The 19760-nt window shown below is 38.2% G+C and overlaps 2 protein-coding genes across 2 annotated transcripts; both read right to left on the bottom strand.

Annotated features, from left to right (window-relative positions):
- Window positions 1-1898: 1898 nt before the first annotated feature.
- Window positions 1899-4310, bottom strand: LOC121648109 (B-cell receptor-associated protein 29-like). Its single transcript, XM_041998057.1, is given in 15 exon segments — window positions 1899-1935; window positions 2036-2061; window positions 2063-2099; window positions 2101-2134; window positions 2288-2348; window positions 2351-2383; window positions 2600-2629; window positions 2631-2717; window positions 2719-2737; window positions 2877-2910; window positions 2913-2985; window positions 2987-3024; window positions 3142-3242; window positions 3448-3549; window positions 3944-4310. Coding segments are annotated over 14 exon segments (702 nt in total). The 5' UTR covers window positions 3540-3549; window positions 3944-4310.
- A 9132-nt stretch (window positions 4311-13442) lies between these two features.
- On the bottom strand, window positions 13443-19432 carry LOC121647955 (G-protein coupled receptor 22-like). Its single transcript, XM_041997796.1, has 3 exons — window positions 18921-19432; window positions 16755-17853; window positions 13443-15944 (listed from the first exon to the last, which is right to left on the bottom strand). Exon 3 carries the CDS (start codon window positions 15938-15940, stop codon window positions 14624-14626), a length of 1317 nt encoding a protein of 438 aa, XP_041853730.1. The 5' UTR covers window positions 15941-15944; window positions 16755-17853; window positions 18921-19432; the 3' UTR covers window positions 13443-14623.
- Between the last annotated feature and the right edge of the window lie 328 nt (window positions 19433-19760).

Below are 19760 nucleotides of genomic sequence, written 5' to 3'. Positions count from 1 at the left end.
CTATCCCAGCATTAACAGGTGAGAGGCAGGTACACCCTGGACAGGTCCACTGCAGGGCCACCACATAGGGGACAAACAGCCATTCACATCACACAAACTCCTAGGGAGAATTTAGAGTAACAATAACCTAACATGACATGTCTTTGGCCGGTGGGAGGAAGCCGGAGTACCGGATGAGAACCCACGCATACACGGGGAGAACATGCAAACTCCACACAGAAAGGCCACTGCCCTCAAGGTGGTTCGAACCTCCCCCCAGCCGAGATTCAAACGAGCGACCTTCTTGCTGTGATGCTGCAGTGCTAACCACCACACCACCATGCAGCCATGACTGCAAGTGCAAAACTAAGATGTTTAAAATGTCAGTCCATGCTATATTTTTAGTTTAGTTTAATTTTATAAACACAATGATGTGAGTGTGTGGAGGTGTGGTGGAGTAATAATAACTAAAATAATAAATAATAAATAATAACTTTAATAGAAAGGCAGATGTAATTCACCATAAAAGACAGCTGGCATTCCCTTTACATAATCTTCGCTGAAGGATCTTTATAATATTTAGTGCTGCTCAGTGTCTTGGCTTAGGCGGAACACTTATTGGTACAGAGCCATTCATTAATTCTTTATTGTCCCTACTTTGAAAATAGCATTGAGGAAAGAAAAACATTTCTTAGTATTTTTACATTCCTTGGGGCAATATTAATAAGAATAACTTTTTTTTTCAAAAGTAGTAGTTGAACAGATATTTTTCACTGTCAGGAATGCACGCTTACATTGAGATGTATGAAAGCTTACGATTAGGCACATCTGTTTTAAATGTTGTCCAAATATCCAATAGAGGGCAGTGTAGAGCTGAAAGTTCACTTCAGAGCTCTGATGTTAGTTAAGATAAGATAATCCTTTATTTGTCCCTCTGTGGGGAAAATTTCAGACAGATAGTTCAGACAAAAGCAAACATGGCGACGGTTCTCTATTCCTGTGGCTAGGTGAGGTAACCTTCCTGTAAATGTTCCTCCAGCCTACATTCAAAAAGTTCTGCCATTTCTGTTTTCTTCTTTGTTCCTTTCTTTGCTTGCATATGAACTATATTGCACAACCCTTCCATCATGATTTGTGGTGGTGGCCCCGCCCTTTTACCGCATTTAGTATACACCTTTCAAGTTCTATAAAAAATGCACTGAAACACAAATTTAATAAACACGAGGATGGACAGATGACCACGTGTATTTAATGCTGAACATAAATGGGGCCTGAGGATGAGAATATATATGCTTTTAATTACATGTGGCTACTTGTGTTTATCATGGTTACCTCATGTATTTTGCATTAGTTTGAAGGATTGTTTGTGCATGTCCTGAGAATCTAACACTATGCATTAGCATGCTACAATGTGTAGTAATCAGCAGGGGCTATGAAGGGACCAATTTGACAAGATGTGATGTCATAGGGTTGACATAGGGCCCTTTAATACCATCTGCAATACAGATGCTCCAGATTTTCTGCCATTAGCTTAAATTTGACCAAATGCTAACCTTCATTTGATGCATTATTTTCTTTTTTTTCTTTCTTTTTTTTTTAAACTCTTTTATTTTAACATTCTACTAACTTCAACAGCTTTATCCAGTCTGAGTTTTCTAACATCCTCTCCAGTGGAATCCCCTGATAACACGCGTAGAACATAAGCAAGATTTAAAAAGCATATATTTTTCAGCCTTACACTCACAAATTTTTAATACACTATAATATAGACAGAGAAAAATTGTAGACTACCAACGGTTAGAGCAGAAACATGAAAGGGTTTAAAATGTAATTCCACCAAGTCAAGACAAAGATGCACGATGTCACTGTATTATGGCAGTAAAAAGAGGGCAAGAAATTAATACAGCTCATTCCAGTTATTACTGATCCTTTTTGTCACTTGGCACTCTGAAGATTCTGCAAATCAAGCACAAGATTAGAAAGAGAATAAAGCTGGTTTCAGCAGGTTGAATAGCCAGTACATAATCTGTGATTTGGGGTCTTTTGATGTGTTTACCTGAAGTGATGATGTTCCCTTAACAGTCCTGTCATACTCCTGTGCCAAACCTTTGGTCTCCTCATCTTGCCTCATTATCAGCATTTGCTTTTCTCACAGCTGTACATGCAAACAATTACTCACAATCAATAAATCTGTCCACAAGCACTTGTAAAATTAGTTACAAATACCACAGCTCACATTTGCATGTTGTAGTCCAAGTTCTTCTAACAGTTTAGTTTTTCTTTTAAATAAACAACCACCATTGCTCACCTTCCTCAGCAGCCTTCAGTTGAGCTGCCAGCTTGTCAGTCTCTTGCCTCAGTTGTGTTTTGCAGCTGACATGGATTTTTCCCCTTCAAGGAGAGCCTGTGCACAAATGATTGTCCTTAATTACCAAGTTAGCCCTAATTATTTTCACAGCAGATAGAAGAACACACGTCAACTGGATGTCACAGACAAAAGGCTCTGAACACAGCATGGATTGATGCCAGTTTGTTTAATGAGTAGACACGGCCCCACCAACATTTACAGTGCAATTATGTGGCATTATTGGTAAAAATAAACAACACCTCTGCTACTCACTTGTTTGAGCATTTGGTTGTCTTCCTTGTGGCTGTTTAGTTGTTTTCAAGGCACCATCCATCTGTGCATGAAGGCCTGCGTTGTTGTCTAAGGTGACAGCGACTTGGTTTAGCAAGGTGAACAACCCGTTGCAAGATTCTGCAGATAGCAAAACACATGCTTCAAGCGTTAAAAAGACAAGACAGGACCTCAGGATATGTACGGTAACGGGGTGTATGAGTGTGTTGAATTAAAACAGCTTTACATTGTGAGTGATTATAGAATATATTACACTAACAGCCAGAGAAAGAGAGAAAAGCCACACATGTAAGGTTCCTCTGGGCCCTGAACGCTTCATGTGAACATGGTTCATACAAGTTTGGGTTCACTTTAGCATCCTGAGTGGGCGTCTGGACCGAGTAGCTTATGCACCTCTCGGACTGCATCTGAGGGTTAGAAGGAGGATAAAAAGATGACAAGATACACAACATGTTGATAACGCGCTCAGGATTACTCCACTGTTTCCTACACAGGAGAGCTCTACTTCCCAGTAGACCGCTTACCAATAAAAAGAACAATAAGGGCCATGATCATTGCAAAGAAGCATTTGTTCCAGTATGGGGATAACCAGCTCCATATTCTCCAGCTGAAAACCAAACGCCATCTGCAAAGAATGACTTGTTCAGTTTCGCTGTCACAAAAGTTCCATAAAAAGCACATGGGTCCCCTCTGCTGGGGATATGAAGGAACTGTCCTTATCTCAGTTTGATGTTATCATTTGGACTGGACTCTCTCTTTTTTTTAAATAAAAAAATAGGCTGATGTGCATGACTATTAGATTTCATGTGTTAGAATTTGTGTAAATGTACCTCTGTGCTGATATAAAGGGTATGCACAGGATGAGGTTGACTACTATCTCTGCATATAGGAAGAAAGCCACAGCCGTCCACTGGAGAGTCATTGCTATTTTCTGTGGAAGACGAGTAGAAGAAATATGTGCAGTAAAACCAACAAGCAAAACACTGGGAATGCTTCAAATTTTTTTTATTCATTATATTTTAATCATTAAGAAAAATTCCGACTGAACAAATGATAATCCAAATTAACAGAAAAATTCAGAAAACTTTATCTTTACAAGAGGTCTTAAAACCACACACACTATATAATTCTAGTGCATGCTACACTTTCATATTGACTTTGCCAACACGGACACACAAAAACAACACAGCTCAGCACAAGACCAACTAATTAACTTTAATAATTCATAGCTGTTATTCTGGCTTTTAACTCTCAACCTGCTTTTACTAATCAGCATCAGAATTTTACCAAAGTACCAAAATCTTTTAAAAACAGTTGAAAGCTTACAGAAAATGTTGTATGCTGAATAGTATTGGAAAGTCCAGACACACATGCACTCACAACAACAGCTGCTGAGGAACATCAGAGGACTCGGAAGCCCTAAAGAAACTCTGCTGGTTGGCCTTTAATGATCCTGATCTTCTGATTAAGTTAAGATCCAACCTTAAAACTGACGAAAGCTTTGTTGTATGTGCAGAAAATGAAAGTATCTTTTTAAATGACTCACTGTTTTCCCTGGCACGTGTATGCTGTATACGAGTGTGTGCTGATACTATCTCAAATTCATGTCATGTTACAAAAATAGTCTAAGTGGGTGGGGGTAGGGGGCCCGCTCATCAGTGACTGTGAAAAAGGATTAAGCTCATGGTATTTTGTATAATAAACATGAAAAACAGGTGTTCACAACTAACAAACAGTTTAGACAACCCTACTCCAAATTTTGTCAAGAGCAAAATTACTTAAAAAAAACCTACCTGATTGAACAACATTTATTACAAATATGTCTCCTTTACTTTCCTCTCTTTATTTTGAAAAAAAAAAATATTTTGATGTTCAGGTCAAAGAAACTGAGAGTTAAGTTCAGATATTAGAAACATCTGGCGTCAAAATATCCTTTTCTGAATCACTGGCAATCTCGATTTCTGCCCCCCCTTCAAATATACACACAAAACATTTTAGACACATAAACCAGATTTCCAATTAAAATAAATTACCCTTAAAGGTCATGCGGGTGGCATGGCAATATGCAAATTGAGTTCATCTGCAGGAAATAAAAGTTTGTTGTTTCCTGATGATGTCATGTTATGTTATGAGTCCAGGATGCAATAAAATAACTTACAGATATGAACATTTATGACAAAATCTGTGAATCTTGTCTTCATCACTTGATCAGGGGACATTCTGTGTCTATCAGTGTAGTAGGTCTATTTCTTTTTGTAGTCTTTAGAACAGTTTAAAAATGAAATAGACTGATAGTGTTGTTATTGTTAACTTATGTTATGGTATCATGTTAGCCTGTTAGCAGGAAAGGTTTTTGCTTTAATGATGAGGGTTGCTCCACATAGGACAGAGCACAATATCTGCTGTCTTTTTGCAGTTGAACTGTGTTGTGATTTGCCTTTCTATTGCCTGTAACCGTTTTCTTAGACCTCAACTTTACTACTGTTTCTGTTTCTTGTCCAATTGTTCAAAAACAGTGATTATTATAGTTATGATATGGCTTTTTAAAATTCAAGTTGAATTTCTGAATTACTTCATTTTTGATTGGTTTTACACATGCCTAGTTAAATATTTATTTATTTAACCAGGGTATAAAAAATTCTGATTGACGTATGTTGACTTTTCTGACTTTACATTTTCTGCATTAAAGAAAGCACAAAGCTCCAGAAGGGGGCAATGTTACCTAATGATGAAATACAGATTTAACACTGATGCATGTAGAAGGAAGTCAAATCAAGTATTCCTTATTTGCTAATCACAGATGTTCAACATGTGGGTAAAAGAGCATATTATGCATAGTTTTTATTGAAATGTTAAGTATAGGCTCATTTCATCAGCTCACACATCACCAGCTGAAAAGGCTTTTTTACATGTGAATGTATGTGTGTCAAAAATTGCTTTTTTCTTGCTAACAAACATAAATTTATGGAGCAGTATCAATAGAATCTAAACGCATTCTTGCCTATAGCCTTCAGTACACACTTCTTGTTGAATGTTGAAGGTTTCTTTCTGTTCTTTGTGTGTGTGTGTGTGTGTGGTGTGTGGGGGGGGGGGGGGGGGGGGGGGGGTTCTGCACCGGGGAATAGTTTGTATATTTTCCCCCTCTCAGAGCATTCAACTTGCAAACTGTATTCACATGGGCTCCTCTGTGAACGAGCTTGATAGCTGCAACCTCTTTGACTGCACGTCTCAGGAGTGTGAGCGGCAAAATGTTTACAGCTGCACCCTGTCATAGCTTTTTGAGAGCGGCTAAATGACTATGGCTGAACTGAATGAGCTTTGCTTGTGCTCATCTCCTCATCATTTTAGAGGCTGCACCTAACTGTGTCTCTACAGAGAGGCATCCATAATGACTTTCACCAAAGACCCACCTGTTACACATGCTTGTTCATATAATTATTCAATCAGCTAATCATTTACAAGCAGAACAAAGCCTAAAAACATCAGTTCCAGGTGAGGAGCACACAGTTCATTGTGAAATCAAATATCAGAATAAAGGGTGGAGAAAAAAGCAATCTCAGTGAGTTTGAATGTAATGTGACAGGCTGGCTTGAATACTTTTAAAATTAGTGATCTCTTGGCATTTTGGGGCCCAGCAGTTTCTTGATGTTACACAAAATGATGGAAAATTTTGAATGTAGACTGTGTAACAGTTCTGTGAGATGCCTTGTTGTGACGAGAGAGGTTAAATGAGAGTGACCAGACTAGTTTTACCTGACATACGGGTGAAGAGCATTTCAGAATACACAACACAGCCAACACTGAGGTGGTGGTTGCCCCATCACATAACCGCAGGCTATTTAGCTTGGCTGTGCAGTTGACAGTCTGCTGAAATTTGATGCAATTATGTCAACATACACTATAAAGGATACTGCTGAATTCATGAAATATGTAGGCTTTAAAAAAAAAAGCAAATGAATGCCCCATTTTCCTTCTGTTAGTAATACTAGGATGCACCTGATAGCTATTTGAGCTGTAAGTTCCAGGTAATTTATTTTGATTAATGCATATATATCTGCAGGTAAAGAAGAAACTTTGGGTACCAGAAATATTCCACTTGCTTTTTCATAGCCAGCAGCCTTTCATCAAGTTATATCTTTTGGAACAAAGAAAAAGTGGAATTTAATCAATAAGAATAAAGTTTCTAAACCTTCAGCTGTTGATTTTTGATTTACATCCAGATCAACTTCATCTTAGCCTCATTTTGATCTAATTTGCTGCAGCTTCCAGAGACTAAGTCAGCTAACAATGCAGCAGATTGGTCTTTGGATTAGTTTCCAGTTAACTTTTCAGACAATTTGCCTTTACATGCCTGAACAGCTGAATGCAGTTGTCACATCAAATGTCTGATGAGACAAGAGGGAAACCAAGAGGTTAAACTACACAAGGAAGTGAATGGATCACATAGTTTGTTCTATAAAAATACCAACAAGTCATTTAATGAAAAAAAAATTGGTTACTTGCTCATACCTTGAATATGACCCATAGAGGACATCTTCTAAACTATTGAGCCTACATGCTGCATGATGCAAATGCAACTTCTAGTAAATTTAATTTTTAAGTAGTATGTCCTTAATCAGATTTATATTAAGGGGTAAAGCGAAAAAGTGGCTAGTGAATGCTTATCCATGGAACATGAGTTTGACCCCACAGCAATAATAAAATCCTTTTGTCACTTCCTGGTTGAGTTTACACAATGCTATCACTCATATTAAGGCTGCAGTGGAGCTAGCCACCATAAAATAAATGATCCATGAGGTTGTCTTTGAGATAAGTCTCAAAATATAGAGACTTGGGAGGATTAAAAATATTTTATAAGGATGTGTAAAAATTTCTGGTTCAATCGAAGCATCTCTCAAAAACTTATATTTTTTCCCTGTGTTATATAAGACAGAAAAAACAGTACATCTTTAAAAAAAACCATTAGGCTTAAAATACAAAATGTTACAATACTGCATCTCTAGACTTCCACAATTTTGGTTTGGAATATATTAAAATGTAAAATGCTCCTATTGAATATGAATCCTGTGTAAGCTGTGTCAGATTCAGCTGTGTTAGTGAGCTACTATGGCGGCCTGATTTGTATCTTTTCATGTGGAGAGAAGAGGAGCGGTATAATCACGAGGCAGCAGTCATCACTGTGTGGAGAACTGGAGGGCAGCAATCTTGTCAGTGCTTTCTATCCTCTCGCATACAGTGGTTGACATTCTGTCACTGCCTGATAAAAACAACTGGACAGACTCAAAGCTGTGTGCATGCATTGTGTGGGCATAGCAGCACATGCTGGAGCATGCACTCAAAAATACAGAGCACACACAATGCTGGACAGTTTCACAGTGAAAGACAGGTACACATAAACACACACACACACATTGCAAGACTGGGCATGGAGCCATTTCAGCACACAACTTGAGACTTCTGTATTTCACACTTTTGGTTCAATGCTAGTTAGCCCTTTTGTCTGGGTCACATTTCTGAACAGAAAAGTAAGAGTTTACACCATGATGACAAATTACATCAAATTTAACAATGTTCCGCAATGAAACAAACACTTACGCATTATCTGGTTTAGCATAGATGCAAAACTGCTTTTCCTTAGTTACACCCTTATATTTTCTTTTGTTCTCTGATAAATGTCAAAAGAAAAGAACATACACTAGTGTCATTAAGTGTTTTGTTAATATCAGAGGAAAACAGCCATTTGAACAGTACTGATTTGAGTGCAGACTTTTTTCTTTTATTCCTCCATCACAATAATGCCATTAAGGTCATAGCAGGTGGAGGTCATGCTCCATTGTCTCTGTCTGCCTTTGATTCCTGCTTTCTATCTCCGCCAAAGGTTTTCTTGTACAGCGATTAGAGGTTTTTATCAAAGTCATATATCTTCCAACTCTGTAAAATGTCCTTCCATCTCTCTAGATTGGACTTGGTGAGAGTAACGTTCGGAAAATGACCACGAGCAACAATTTGTCAAGCTGCACGGGCGGGTGTGCTCAATTTAGTTTCTTTTTCTCTACAGTAGCAGAATTACAGTTGAGTGTTCGCTGACCTAATGCAATAGAGGCTCCATACGGACAGAGTAATGTGATTTCCTAGGCTTTTATTCTGTGTCTGTGGCTAGATAGAGAGGGGCCCTGAAGAGATGGCATCTGTATTGGGGCTGGCTGTCTGAGAGAGACAGCCATTGAGCGAGAGATAGAAGGACATAATGTATGTGATAGGACAGCAGAAAAAAGCACTCTTGATGTGGTCTACAGGGCAGAAGGGCACAGGAGAGAGAAAAGGACCCGTCAGGGTCAAGTGGTTCTAATGAATTTTACAGTGAAGCAAAGCTACATCATTGTGGATGACTTTGGGACAGTATTAACCTATTTTTAATAGTATTGGTTGGCTTATTAGTCTAATTATTGCTTAGATTTAACTACGAAAGCGGCAGAAGTGTGCTGTCTTTCAAAACAACTGACAAAATAATGGAGCGTATTATGGAAAAATTATTTTAAAAAGGACAGTTTTTTGTTGGCATCATTGATCTAGTGATCTAGTGAAGCTGAAATCAATATATATATATATATATTGCACAGCCGTACTCATCACTGCTTTGCACCGCTAGGTTTCCTTGTTCACTCGCTCAGCCCGTGCTGCACGGAGTGAGCGTGGAATGATGTCATCGCACTGGAAAGGTGTGATCAGATGATATTAAAATATTACATTTTCTCTACTGTTAGTATCGCAAACTACAAGATATTGCACACCTCTAATGTGGATCAAGTCTGGGCCAGGTGCATTTACATATATATATATATATATATATATATATATATATAATATATATATATATATATATATAAAATCACTATATTTCAGTCAGTACATTTCAAGAACAAACAAGAAAGCGTTTTCAAATATATGTGACAGAAATTTTAAACAATCCTTAAGGCTTGGTGAACATGGTCAAAACGCTAATTCTCATGTTCCAATAATAATTTTTGCTTTTTAGTTTTCTCCCCCACTTTTTTCCACATAAACTCAATGCAAAAACATGTTTAGGGATGTTCTTTATTAAAACTATGGATATTTTCCCCCTGTAGACTTATATGTTCAAGATCAATACCAAACATACTGAGTAGAAACATTGGATTCAGCTCTATAACAACACAAACAAGGAAAAGTAAATATAGAAGGAAAATTAGGACTGTTAAATCAAGTAGAGAGATTGCATTAATACCTTCACAACAGTGCTCAATACAAAATAACAAAACATTTTTCTCTCAAAATGTAGGTTTGAACACTTATTGAGACTATTAAACTCTGACATCATCTGACAATGTAATCAAATGGAGAGGAAATCAGTGTAACATGGTCTTTTGCAGAGCATGTTTTTGTAGCTGTGGTTTTGCTCTTTTATTTTCTCAGAAGTCAACACATCATTAGTCTTTTAGACTCAGTCAACACTAAAACATTTTTTTTTTATCTCAGTTCAACATACAGATGTTTCCAAAAGCTTATACAATATATTTGTCTGCCAAAGAGACACAAAATTAATTCTTAAAACAAGTTGATAGCATTGTACCATGCCTTTACTATAAAGATTAAATAGAAAGAAAACAGCTGCCATGAATAAAGTGCTCAAAAAGACTGAAAAGCCTGAAAAAAATCAGAAAGAACTTGAGAAAATGTATTTCCCCAAAAACCTGGAAAATGTTGAAACTTGGAAAGATGGAGTATGTCCTTGCAGATATACTCCAAATCAAACATCGTCACTCAACTGGTGCTGTGATTTCAAATCTGAAAAATGTTGAATTTGAATGTTCATATAATTAAGTAATATCCTGTTAAATAAACCGATTAGGACAAAGGCAGCAGAGGCAGGAAGTTACAACACTGGAAATAAATCAAATCACAAAGGGGAAGCTTCACAATGTCATTCTGAGGACTGAGATGTTATGTCTCTGATGTCCGCCTGCAAAGTGAAATAAGTAGCCTATACGACCACCTTGTGGTGGAATTATACAACCCAAGTTATTTGTTTCCAGTCAATTAATGGAAAAATGTATGATTCACAGTTCTTTTTTACAGCTTCAGATATGCATATGTTATGAATGGAAACCCAACTATATTGGATTTTTCCAAGGAAACTGCGATAGCTTATATGAATGTTGACTCCAGCAAACTGTGCAGCTAGAAACATGTTAAAAAGCATATTTTCTGATTGCACTATTTAATGGTGTGATATAAACCAAACATATATATTATGTGTGTGTCATGCTTAAGCAGCAGAAACCGACTGAAATAAACAGCACAAACTAAATGTAAAATTAGAGCTGTAGACCTTAACATAGTGAAATCGGAGAGTATCCCTCTATTTGTGGGACTCTTTTTAGCTTGTAGAAGGTGGGTTATTCAGTGGAGGATAACACTGACCTAGAAAATCAATTTTGCTTTTCAAAAGAGACTTTGTAGGACAGATCACGGTGAGGAATGTAATCTAAAGCACCTTTTATATATGTACCCCCCCGAATGTGTGCGAATCTGAACATGGTGGTGTCATGTCTGAATAATCACACCCATGCATTGCTTTCTACAACAAATTCAGGCAAGGTCAGACCCAGAAACATTTATATATCACTTTCAGCACAATGCATATGTGAATTTCTGCAGACGCATTAATGAATCTCTACTGTTCCCATTCATAGGCTGTATTTTACCAAGCAAACTTGAGGCTAATATGATTATAAATGGCAACATGACATATAAGAGAGCTCTGATTCTATTAGGACTGTGGGCTTATCACTTGATGCAGTGATTAATATTGTTTGTAATGCAAATATTGAGCTCGTGCTGCAGCTCTCTTGTCACTGTCATGGGTCTGAATAAGGCTGTGAAAAATAGTAACATAAACAACATCTATGTCTGAATGACTATTGGGTATTAGTTGTAGATTAATGAAGCCGTTAATGTTATATATCCTATGATTGTACAGGACCAGAGCCAGAATTCAGTTAAAATTTAACAATTAAAACATTTATTTAAAAAGTAGTGGCAGTATTGAGGCTGTAAATCGACCTGGTTTCTCAGCATTGTTTGGTGTGCACTGAGACGGTTACTTTAAATGTATGTGTTCGGAACATGATAATATGTCATTAAAAACTGAGCTCTTTTATTATATATATTTAGCATCTACTTGAAATATCAAAGAAGTAGATGTATATAAATCGTGCATTGATATACCTTCTGTAATTTTCATTTAAAATGAACTCAGTCTGGTAGCAGTGTTCATTTTAAAAGTATCGTCTGGTTAAATTAGTCACTTTTTAGGTCAGTTTCTTTGCCCTGCCAGCTAATCTGTTACTGGCTGTGATCCCATCTCCACTCTCAATCAGCTATGCCCTCAAGGCACGGTGACATCCTCCCTCCCTGTTTTAAGCAGGACCATTAAAAACCTTGCCTGCATCAATATTCCGGTATCAGTCCTCATAGCTGTCCTACAAACAGACACCAACATTAAGAGAAGCATTTGATTAAGGTTTGTTAATCACTGGTAGCTGACAGCCTTGCTCTCCGGATTTAAAGAGCTCTTTAATTTTCTACTGTATGTGACAGCAAATGTGACATGTAATAAGTTCATTACCGAGATATAGTGTGGAAATAGCTCGCACATGAATTTGTGTGCACCTTTATGAATGCACAAGAATACTCTTTGTATATCCGCTTTATAGAGTAAATGTAATCCTTGACCTGGGGCTTTAAATGAAAAGCAGCCCTGTGCTAGCTAAGCATGGCTTTATATGCTAATGGATATTGTAAGTTTGTATCTAGAGTTGGTCTGGAAGTCCAGCCTGTATGTAACAAGCTGGCAGTTTTCTTTTCATTCTTGTACATTCTTACTTTTAAAATTCCTCTGCTACTATATTAATACATAATTCTCCTCATTTAGGGGAAATAAGACAAAATGAGGCAAACATATAAAGCTGCTAAGATAATCAACAGTCACATTAGAAATACAATTTTACTGTCTTTTTCTTTGACAAATAAACAAGTCAACATACACAGACAGTGAAAAAGAATAAGGTAAGTTCTAAACATAATTTTTCTTTTTTTTCTTTTGACCTTGGTTACGGTTTATGCACTGATGTCAAGCAATTGTTATTATGAAAATACACTGATAATAAAATTATTTTCCATTAGTTTGGTTGAATAACCTCTATAATAAAAACCAATTATCTCTATGTATTTTTTTTTAAATGAAAAAAATCCTAGTAACTGATCATTCAGTGTATTCAGTGTGTGCTCTCACTGTCTCCGTTCCGCCACATTATCATATTCAGTTCATATCAAAGTCAAGCAACTGTAGCTTTTTTTCCACTCAGCTCAAAGAGATGACGGCTAAAAAGCAGCACAGTAGAATATGATTGCATCTGTTTCACGTCAAACAGGATGATGGGAACCATGACGCTGTGTTGTGTCTGTGGAATGTGTGTGTGGCTGCCGAACTCTGGGACAGTACTCTGGGACAGTACTTCCTGAGCTTTTTAACTATAGCAACACAACATCTACTTTTTCCATTCCTATCTTTCTACGTGTGACCTGTCTTTGTGGTGTCTACTATTTTTTTTGTCTCATTTTAGTTTGTGGGTCTTCCTTACTTGAGCTCGAAGGCAAAAAGGTCAGTGGCCACTGGAGACTGTAGGGTGTGGAGTTGAAGAAAGAAGTTCTGTGATGAATGAGAGTAATCTCACAGCTGTTTCAGATTCACAAACATTTTACTCAGAGGTGAGAATAGGAAGCCTTTCGCTGCACAGGGTGTTTATTGTAAATATACATTTACATAACAATTTCTACATCTCTCTCTCTATTTAAATACCTTGTTTACCTTATCCTGTACACGTATGTACATAATGTACTGTGTTGCTACTGTTACAAAAGGCCATGCAATATCTACAGTACAGTATATGATATAACCATGAAACCTACTTTTATTATCAATAAATAGTAATAAATTATCCACTTTCTAATTTTGTACATTCTATTGCACATATTTTTTACATTACTGCTTTGGATTAACATGTTCCCTTTTTCATCATGACCTGATGTCAATTTTAGCTGCTTTGACGTCATTGATTGCATCCCATTAAGGGATTTATTTTTTCTTTTTTAAATGGGATGGTGTAAAGAACTTATGAATAGTCTTTACCTTTGGCAAATAGCAGATTATAGGGCTCCCAGCTTGAAAGAATCTGGAAGGAGTTCTAAAATAAAAGCTATATCTACTCAGAAGGAGTCCCTAGTAAGAGCTTTTTTGCCATCTAAAATAACTTAAACCTCAAATTTTCCATACAGTTTTAGAAAACTGTGTATATTGATTTTTACCCTGCATCACAATGCATCTGATTGCATGGTAACTGCCCAATTTAACCTGCCACTGATCAGCACAGACCATCAGGAGTACTGTCAAAGTTGCTGGATAGTTTAATGCATGGCATTGCACTTTTTGCAGTTATTTAAAAGATTATGAGTGTTTGTGCTTTTCCAGGATTTTAATTATTTCTTTTGACTGGAATCTTGGACCTAGACAGGTGTAATTTTACAGCTGATCGGGAGCAGGATACATTGTGCAGACACTGTGCACGCAATGATACAGACCAACACTGCTGTTGTTCAGATGAGAAAAAAACAGCAAAGCAAACAACTGTCAGTTGCAAAACGTATGCTGTTCAAAACGTAAACCCTACATAATGTAAACTATAGCATTTAGTTCAAGTTTTGAGGTTTGAGTTGTTTTAGTCAATCAATCCCAGCCTGAGCGACTGAGAATTTCAACTGTCCAAACTGAGAGTCCTCTGACTGCTGTTTACTGTAGGTTAAGCATTGATTACCCATAAGAATTTCACACAAACCTATGAAAAAAAAGAAAAAGACAAACAAAATGAAATGAAATGAAACATCCCTTTAGGATAATAATAGTCTCTTTTACTCCACATCGTCTGGGGACAGATGTTTCAAATTGGTATCTTTGTCCTCAAATGTCACTTTTTTGTTCCTCTTTGGGTCGATCCAAGAGTTGTGAATGATAGCATTGTTAGGAGTAGGATCTGCTTCAATGATTGACACCACTCGCTTCTTCATCTTGCTTTTTAAGACTTTCTGGAACTTTTGCCTTGTGAAAGCATAAAGTAGAGGGTGAAAGATAGTGGTCCCATAAGCCATTACAAGGAAGCCCAGTCTCAATTTCACCATTAGGTCACTGGGGCCCATACTCAAGATAATTGTGTTCAGAACTGTGATGGGCGTCCAACACAGCAAGAAGGTTGACACAATCAGAAGGGACATCCTGAAAACCCGTTTTTGGCGCTCCCGCCTCTCTCTGTGGCGTTTAACAGCCCTTCGGAGGGCAATGATGACAGAGACAGAGGTACGCATACCCAGTGTGGGATTGCGGCTGCTGCTGCTCTGGGATCCATCTGTTGCCTCTTGTTGTGTTGTCATAGTTGTCATGGATAAACGCTTTTTCCTGCGAGCCTTCTTTTTTTGTGATGCGTGGAAACGTGTGCCAATGCGAATGTTAAGTGCCTGCAGGATCTTTGAGTAGGTGATGAGCATTACAATGGCAGTAAAGAAGAAAATAGGGATCTGAGCAAGCAAGTGGTAATAGAGCCCCAGTTCAGTGTAATACTGGTTAGTGTGAACCACATTTTCCACCACTGTCTGGTTCAGTTCAGCATGGCCTTGAGCAAAGAAGCCCACCTCAATAAAGGGTACAAGAAAGCTAACAAAGGACAGCACCCAAATGGTAGCCAGTAGTGCCAGAGCACGGCCCATTGTCAGCACTCGATTTGCTGGTTTTACAGAAATGTCATAGCGATCTAGCGTGATTGCAAGCACATTAGCAGCAGTTGCAACACTAGCAAAAGAGACACAGGCTTCATGGAAGCAGCATACGAGGGCCGTGTCTCCTTCCAGGGAGAGCAGCACCACCACAATGGTGAGGGGGATGCAGCACACACAAACTAGCACATCCAACACATGGAGGTTCATGGTGACAATGTTACTGACAGAACTAATCAAGTTGGACTTCATACAGTAGAGGGCCAGCACAGTGAGGTTGGAGCTCAGGCCCAGCAAGATCTCTAGCATGAGAAAGCCTGTCAGGGAGACCTGAAAACTAACAGGGTAGGAATACGGGCTGGGGGTCGCCGGACTCATTGTGCGGCTGATAGGCTCGGTGTTGTCAGTAACCGTGACGTTGCTCATGGTGGCTTCTTTTTCTGGGCTGGGAAGGATAAGCATTATCCTGTGTGTGAGGAGGAAAGAGAAAGAATTTATGAAAAGGAAAAGAGAGTTTTCTGTTTGTGCATCTCTAGAATCTCTCAGAATTCTTTTCAAAAGTAATGTTGAAAGTTATGGAATAAGAGCATCTCTGTGTTGGATCAAAAAGGCTAATAATATACACTTAAAAGAGGATGGCATTTTTTCTTGCCACCCCCTACAGATTAGATGGCATAACTGTACGAATGGTAGAGCCAAATTAAAACTTAAATGCCTCAGTGAGCAATTGCTTTTGTAATGATCATCCTTTAAAATCTGTGTATAGACCTACCCTGGAAACATATCATATAATATCCACATTTAAAATTATGAAGGCTTTGCAGTTCTTTTGAGGCTCTTGAAAAACATTCCCAAGATAAACTGTTTAATTAACAGATATGTACTGCATAGATTGTGGTTACGAATTTTATGGGTCCAGTTTTAAAATAGAGAGCCTGAGAATATTTTCTTTAAATATTGGTAACTAAATTCACAATTTCTGTTTTGTTCATCATCAAAATATTAGAAATTATTCAAATAAAGCCAAAATAATCTGGCAAAAAGTCATCAGTAGACTTCCAAAGCTCAGAGATACACTTTAAAATCCTAGATGTTTATTTAGAATAATTTAAAAAGCCGTACGAATGGAGCAAAAAACAACTGGTGTTTCGAAATGCGTTCTTCAGTTTTGGGTATCAGGTGATAATGTTCATACACATGCACTACTGTAGAACTGCAGTAACTGTTATGTTTGTCCATCACTAGTGTTGTAGATGACTTTTTGTTTAATATTTACCCTTCCCTCCAGAGCTATCTGAATACCAGGGCTGTGTAATCAGGACATTGAGTCCCTGTTAGATCCACAGAGACGATCATCCCATCCAAACATTTCCGCTCCAGCAGAGCCCCCCAGCGTAGCTTTTTCTTTCACTCTTCGTCCCTCCCAGAGAGGCTGACATCCACAAAACCTCCTAGCTGTCTCGCCAAACCTGCCAGCTTTTTTTTTGCTTGACCTCAATGGAAAGAAAGCTGGGGAATTAGCCACCTGTACTGAGTCGGTGTTAGAGAGTATACACAAATGGTGTCTAAAGATGATTTCTCAGATCTCCTTTAGTTCGGTAGTAAGGGCGCTGATAGATGATCGGAACAGGGAGAAGATGTCAGAGGCACCTCCTGTTTATAATCTCATGATATTCCCAGGGAGGTGAGACAGAGCCAACAGAGAAAACAAAGGAACACTGACTCTTTTCCCGACACAGTACTCAAATGCACTGCTCATAATGCAATCCAAATCCTTGTCTTTTGCTTCTTTTTTTGCCACAGTGTGAAGATAATACTTGGATCTATAAATATGAAAAAGTATTTAAATCCATTAGCGTGTACTCCAACAGGGTAAGCTGTCAGTCATTTCCCAGTGTACAACACAGTAATGTCCAGAATGTGTTAGGGGGAGGTCAGTGTGTCCGGACAGCGTCCAGGCCCATGTCTCTCCTGGGAGCACTAATGGAACAGGCCTTCGCTCCCCACCTTTTCCATCAGTGTCTGTACGCCTGGCTCCAGCCACCATTGACTTGTAGATTGAGCACAGGTCTCCAGTTTGTCCCCCGACATGTTGAAACCTAAATCACTGGGGATATTGAGAGTGCATGCATGTCCAATCACCATGACATTTGTGATCACCAGTATGTGCATTTATGTGCATGGGAAGGGAGCTGATTCAGTAGTTTATGAGAAGATCATTATCATGTGGTAGAGGACGTCACTTCATGAGACAGAGAACCTGTTTCTCTTAGATTACAAAGCGATCCCAGTCTGTGATTAGACTTTAAGAAGCAAGAGCTCCAAACAGCATCATTTGTATGTCCTCCAGTCCCACATCCTTGGTTTAGAGTGACCTGAAGAGACAAAGAAAGAGGAGGGTAGTAGGTAATAGAGGGAAAGACAGCAGAAGAAGTAGGAGAGGGAAGTGTGGGGGATGCAAAAATAAACATATTCTCAGCAGTGAGGCGACAAGGAAAGTCTCATTAACATAGCAACAAGCCTCTGATATCTTATCATGTTCTTGTGCAGCGCCTGACGCACTTTACATCTTTGCTATTGCATTAACATAACAGTAACACTAATGAAGGGCCTGCACGAAAGCAACCGCTACTTTAAATCTCATCCGCCTGTTTTCAGAATTAAGATTAATTATGGTGACATTTTGCTCATCTTGTTGTCCGTGAGATAAATAAGTACAGGAAAATGCTGAGATGAAATTATACATTATTTGTACAGCCACAGTGCTGATGAAAAGGGTCATATAATTTTCGTGACAGGAGCAACTCGCTTCAAGCTCTGTGCAGAGCAATCCATCCGTTAACTTGTCATTAAGACATTGTTGCATCTAATTGTGCCACTACATGTGATCCATTTAATCTCTTAAGGGCAACAGCACAGTCACACTTCTAGGTTTGTTTTAGTGAAAGATCCCTTTACTTAACTTTATCATGCCAAAAATGTCAACTGAAATGAACAATGAGTAACTATGCCTCTTTTTTAAGCAAAACGCGGGATTGGACATGTGAGAATAATGCACAAATTAAACATCACAGTTAACTTTCTTGTTTCATAGAGTCCAGCAGTTGTGCATATATTTACAGTAGGGGAACATAAATGTACAGTGTTGAATAAACAGACAACCTTATGCAAAAACAAAATGATGAAAAGCCTGTAGAGACTTGATATATTTTAATCTGTTACTAAAAGAATTTTCCATCAACCATTACAATTAATGTTTCTAAATTAAAAAAGTCTTAGTAATCTATTAGAATTAAATATATTTAGGACATATTGTATATGGTTTCTTGTCTTGTGCATATGGAAATGAGCCGCTGTCATGCAAAGCACATTGTATTAAGCATATAGCCATAAATCAAACCAATAAGTATAGAGTGCCCCATCAAAACACAGCAGATCTCACCATGCAGAGTAAACACAGATGCTCCTGAGCTGCTCCAAACACCACACTGTGCCTTCTCCTTCCATATCTGCAACAGTCTGTGCCGAATGATGATCCAAACTGCTGTTTTGTCCTCTGCCTCTTCCCAGAGTAATCCAAGAATTACAACTAAATCTTCATAAGCAAACGAGAGTCCCGCTATCTTCTCTTCCTAAGTACCACTCAGAAGACCAAGTCCACAAAGAATATTCCTGTTGTAGAATTTGTGGGATTATTTATTTCCTGTTTGTCCCCCTCTTCTCTGCTAAAGGTAAACTGTTGAGTGAATACTCTTCATTTACACAACTCTGTTGTGCTCCTTCCCTGCAAAGCTGTCTGGATAGGAGTGCAAACCATCACCATGTCTCTCTTTCTCCCGCTCTGCTGTCCTCTTCCTCTCTCACTCCCTTGTTCCCTCTCTCTCTCTCTTACTGCAGAGGTTTGCAGTGCTCCCCCAGTCCTGATTGGTCTGCAGTAATAGGCTTAACCATTTCCTCTCCAACAAGGGGATGTATTTCCTTTAGTTTTTCCTCTGTCCTCTCTTCCCCATCAGTGACACCAAGAGTCTGTAGTGATTTGGAACAAAGCTTTTACTATGCTGATGCACAGGGACTTAAGATGTTACTGTGCTGAACACATAATCTGACACAGAGACACAAAAGCACATGTTAAAGAAGAAATATATATATATTAATACACAGCAATGATTTATTAATTAGCCTTGTCACAATGTAATGAACAAGTAATGTGTTTGTGCACCATGGGGGGAATGATGAGGATGGAAAGCCAGCAGAGGGAAGCAATGTTTTTTTTTTTTGTTTT

Source organism: Melanotaenia boesemani, chromosome 10 (assembly GCF_017639745.1).
Source record: "Melanotaenia boesemani isolate fMelBoe1 chromosome 10, fMelBoe1.pri, whole genome shotgun sequence".
NCBI classification, from domain to species: Eukaryota; Metazoa; Chordata; class Actinopteri; order Atheriniformes; family Melanotaeniidae; genus Melanotaenia; species Melanotaenia boesemani.
Note: the sequence above shows the minus strand (reverse complement) of the source record. Positions and strands in the feature narration are given on the sequence as shown.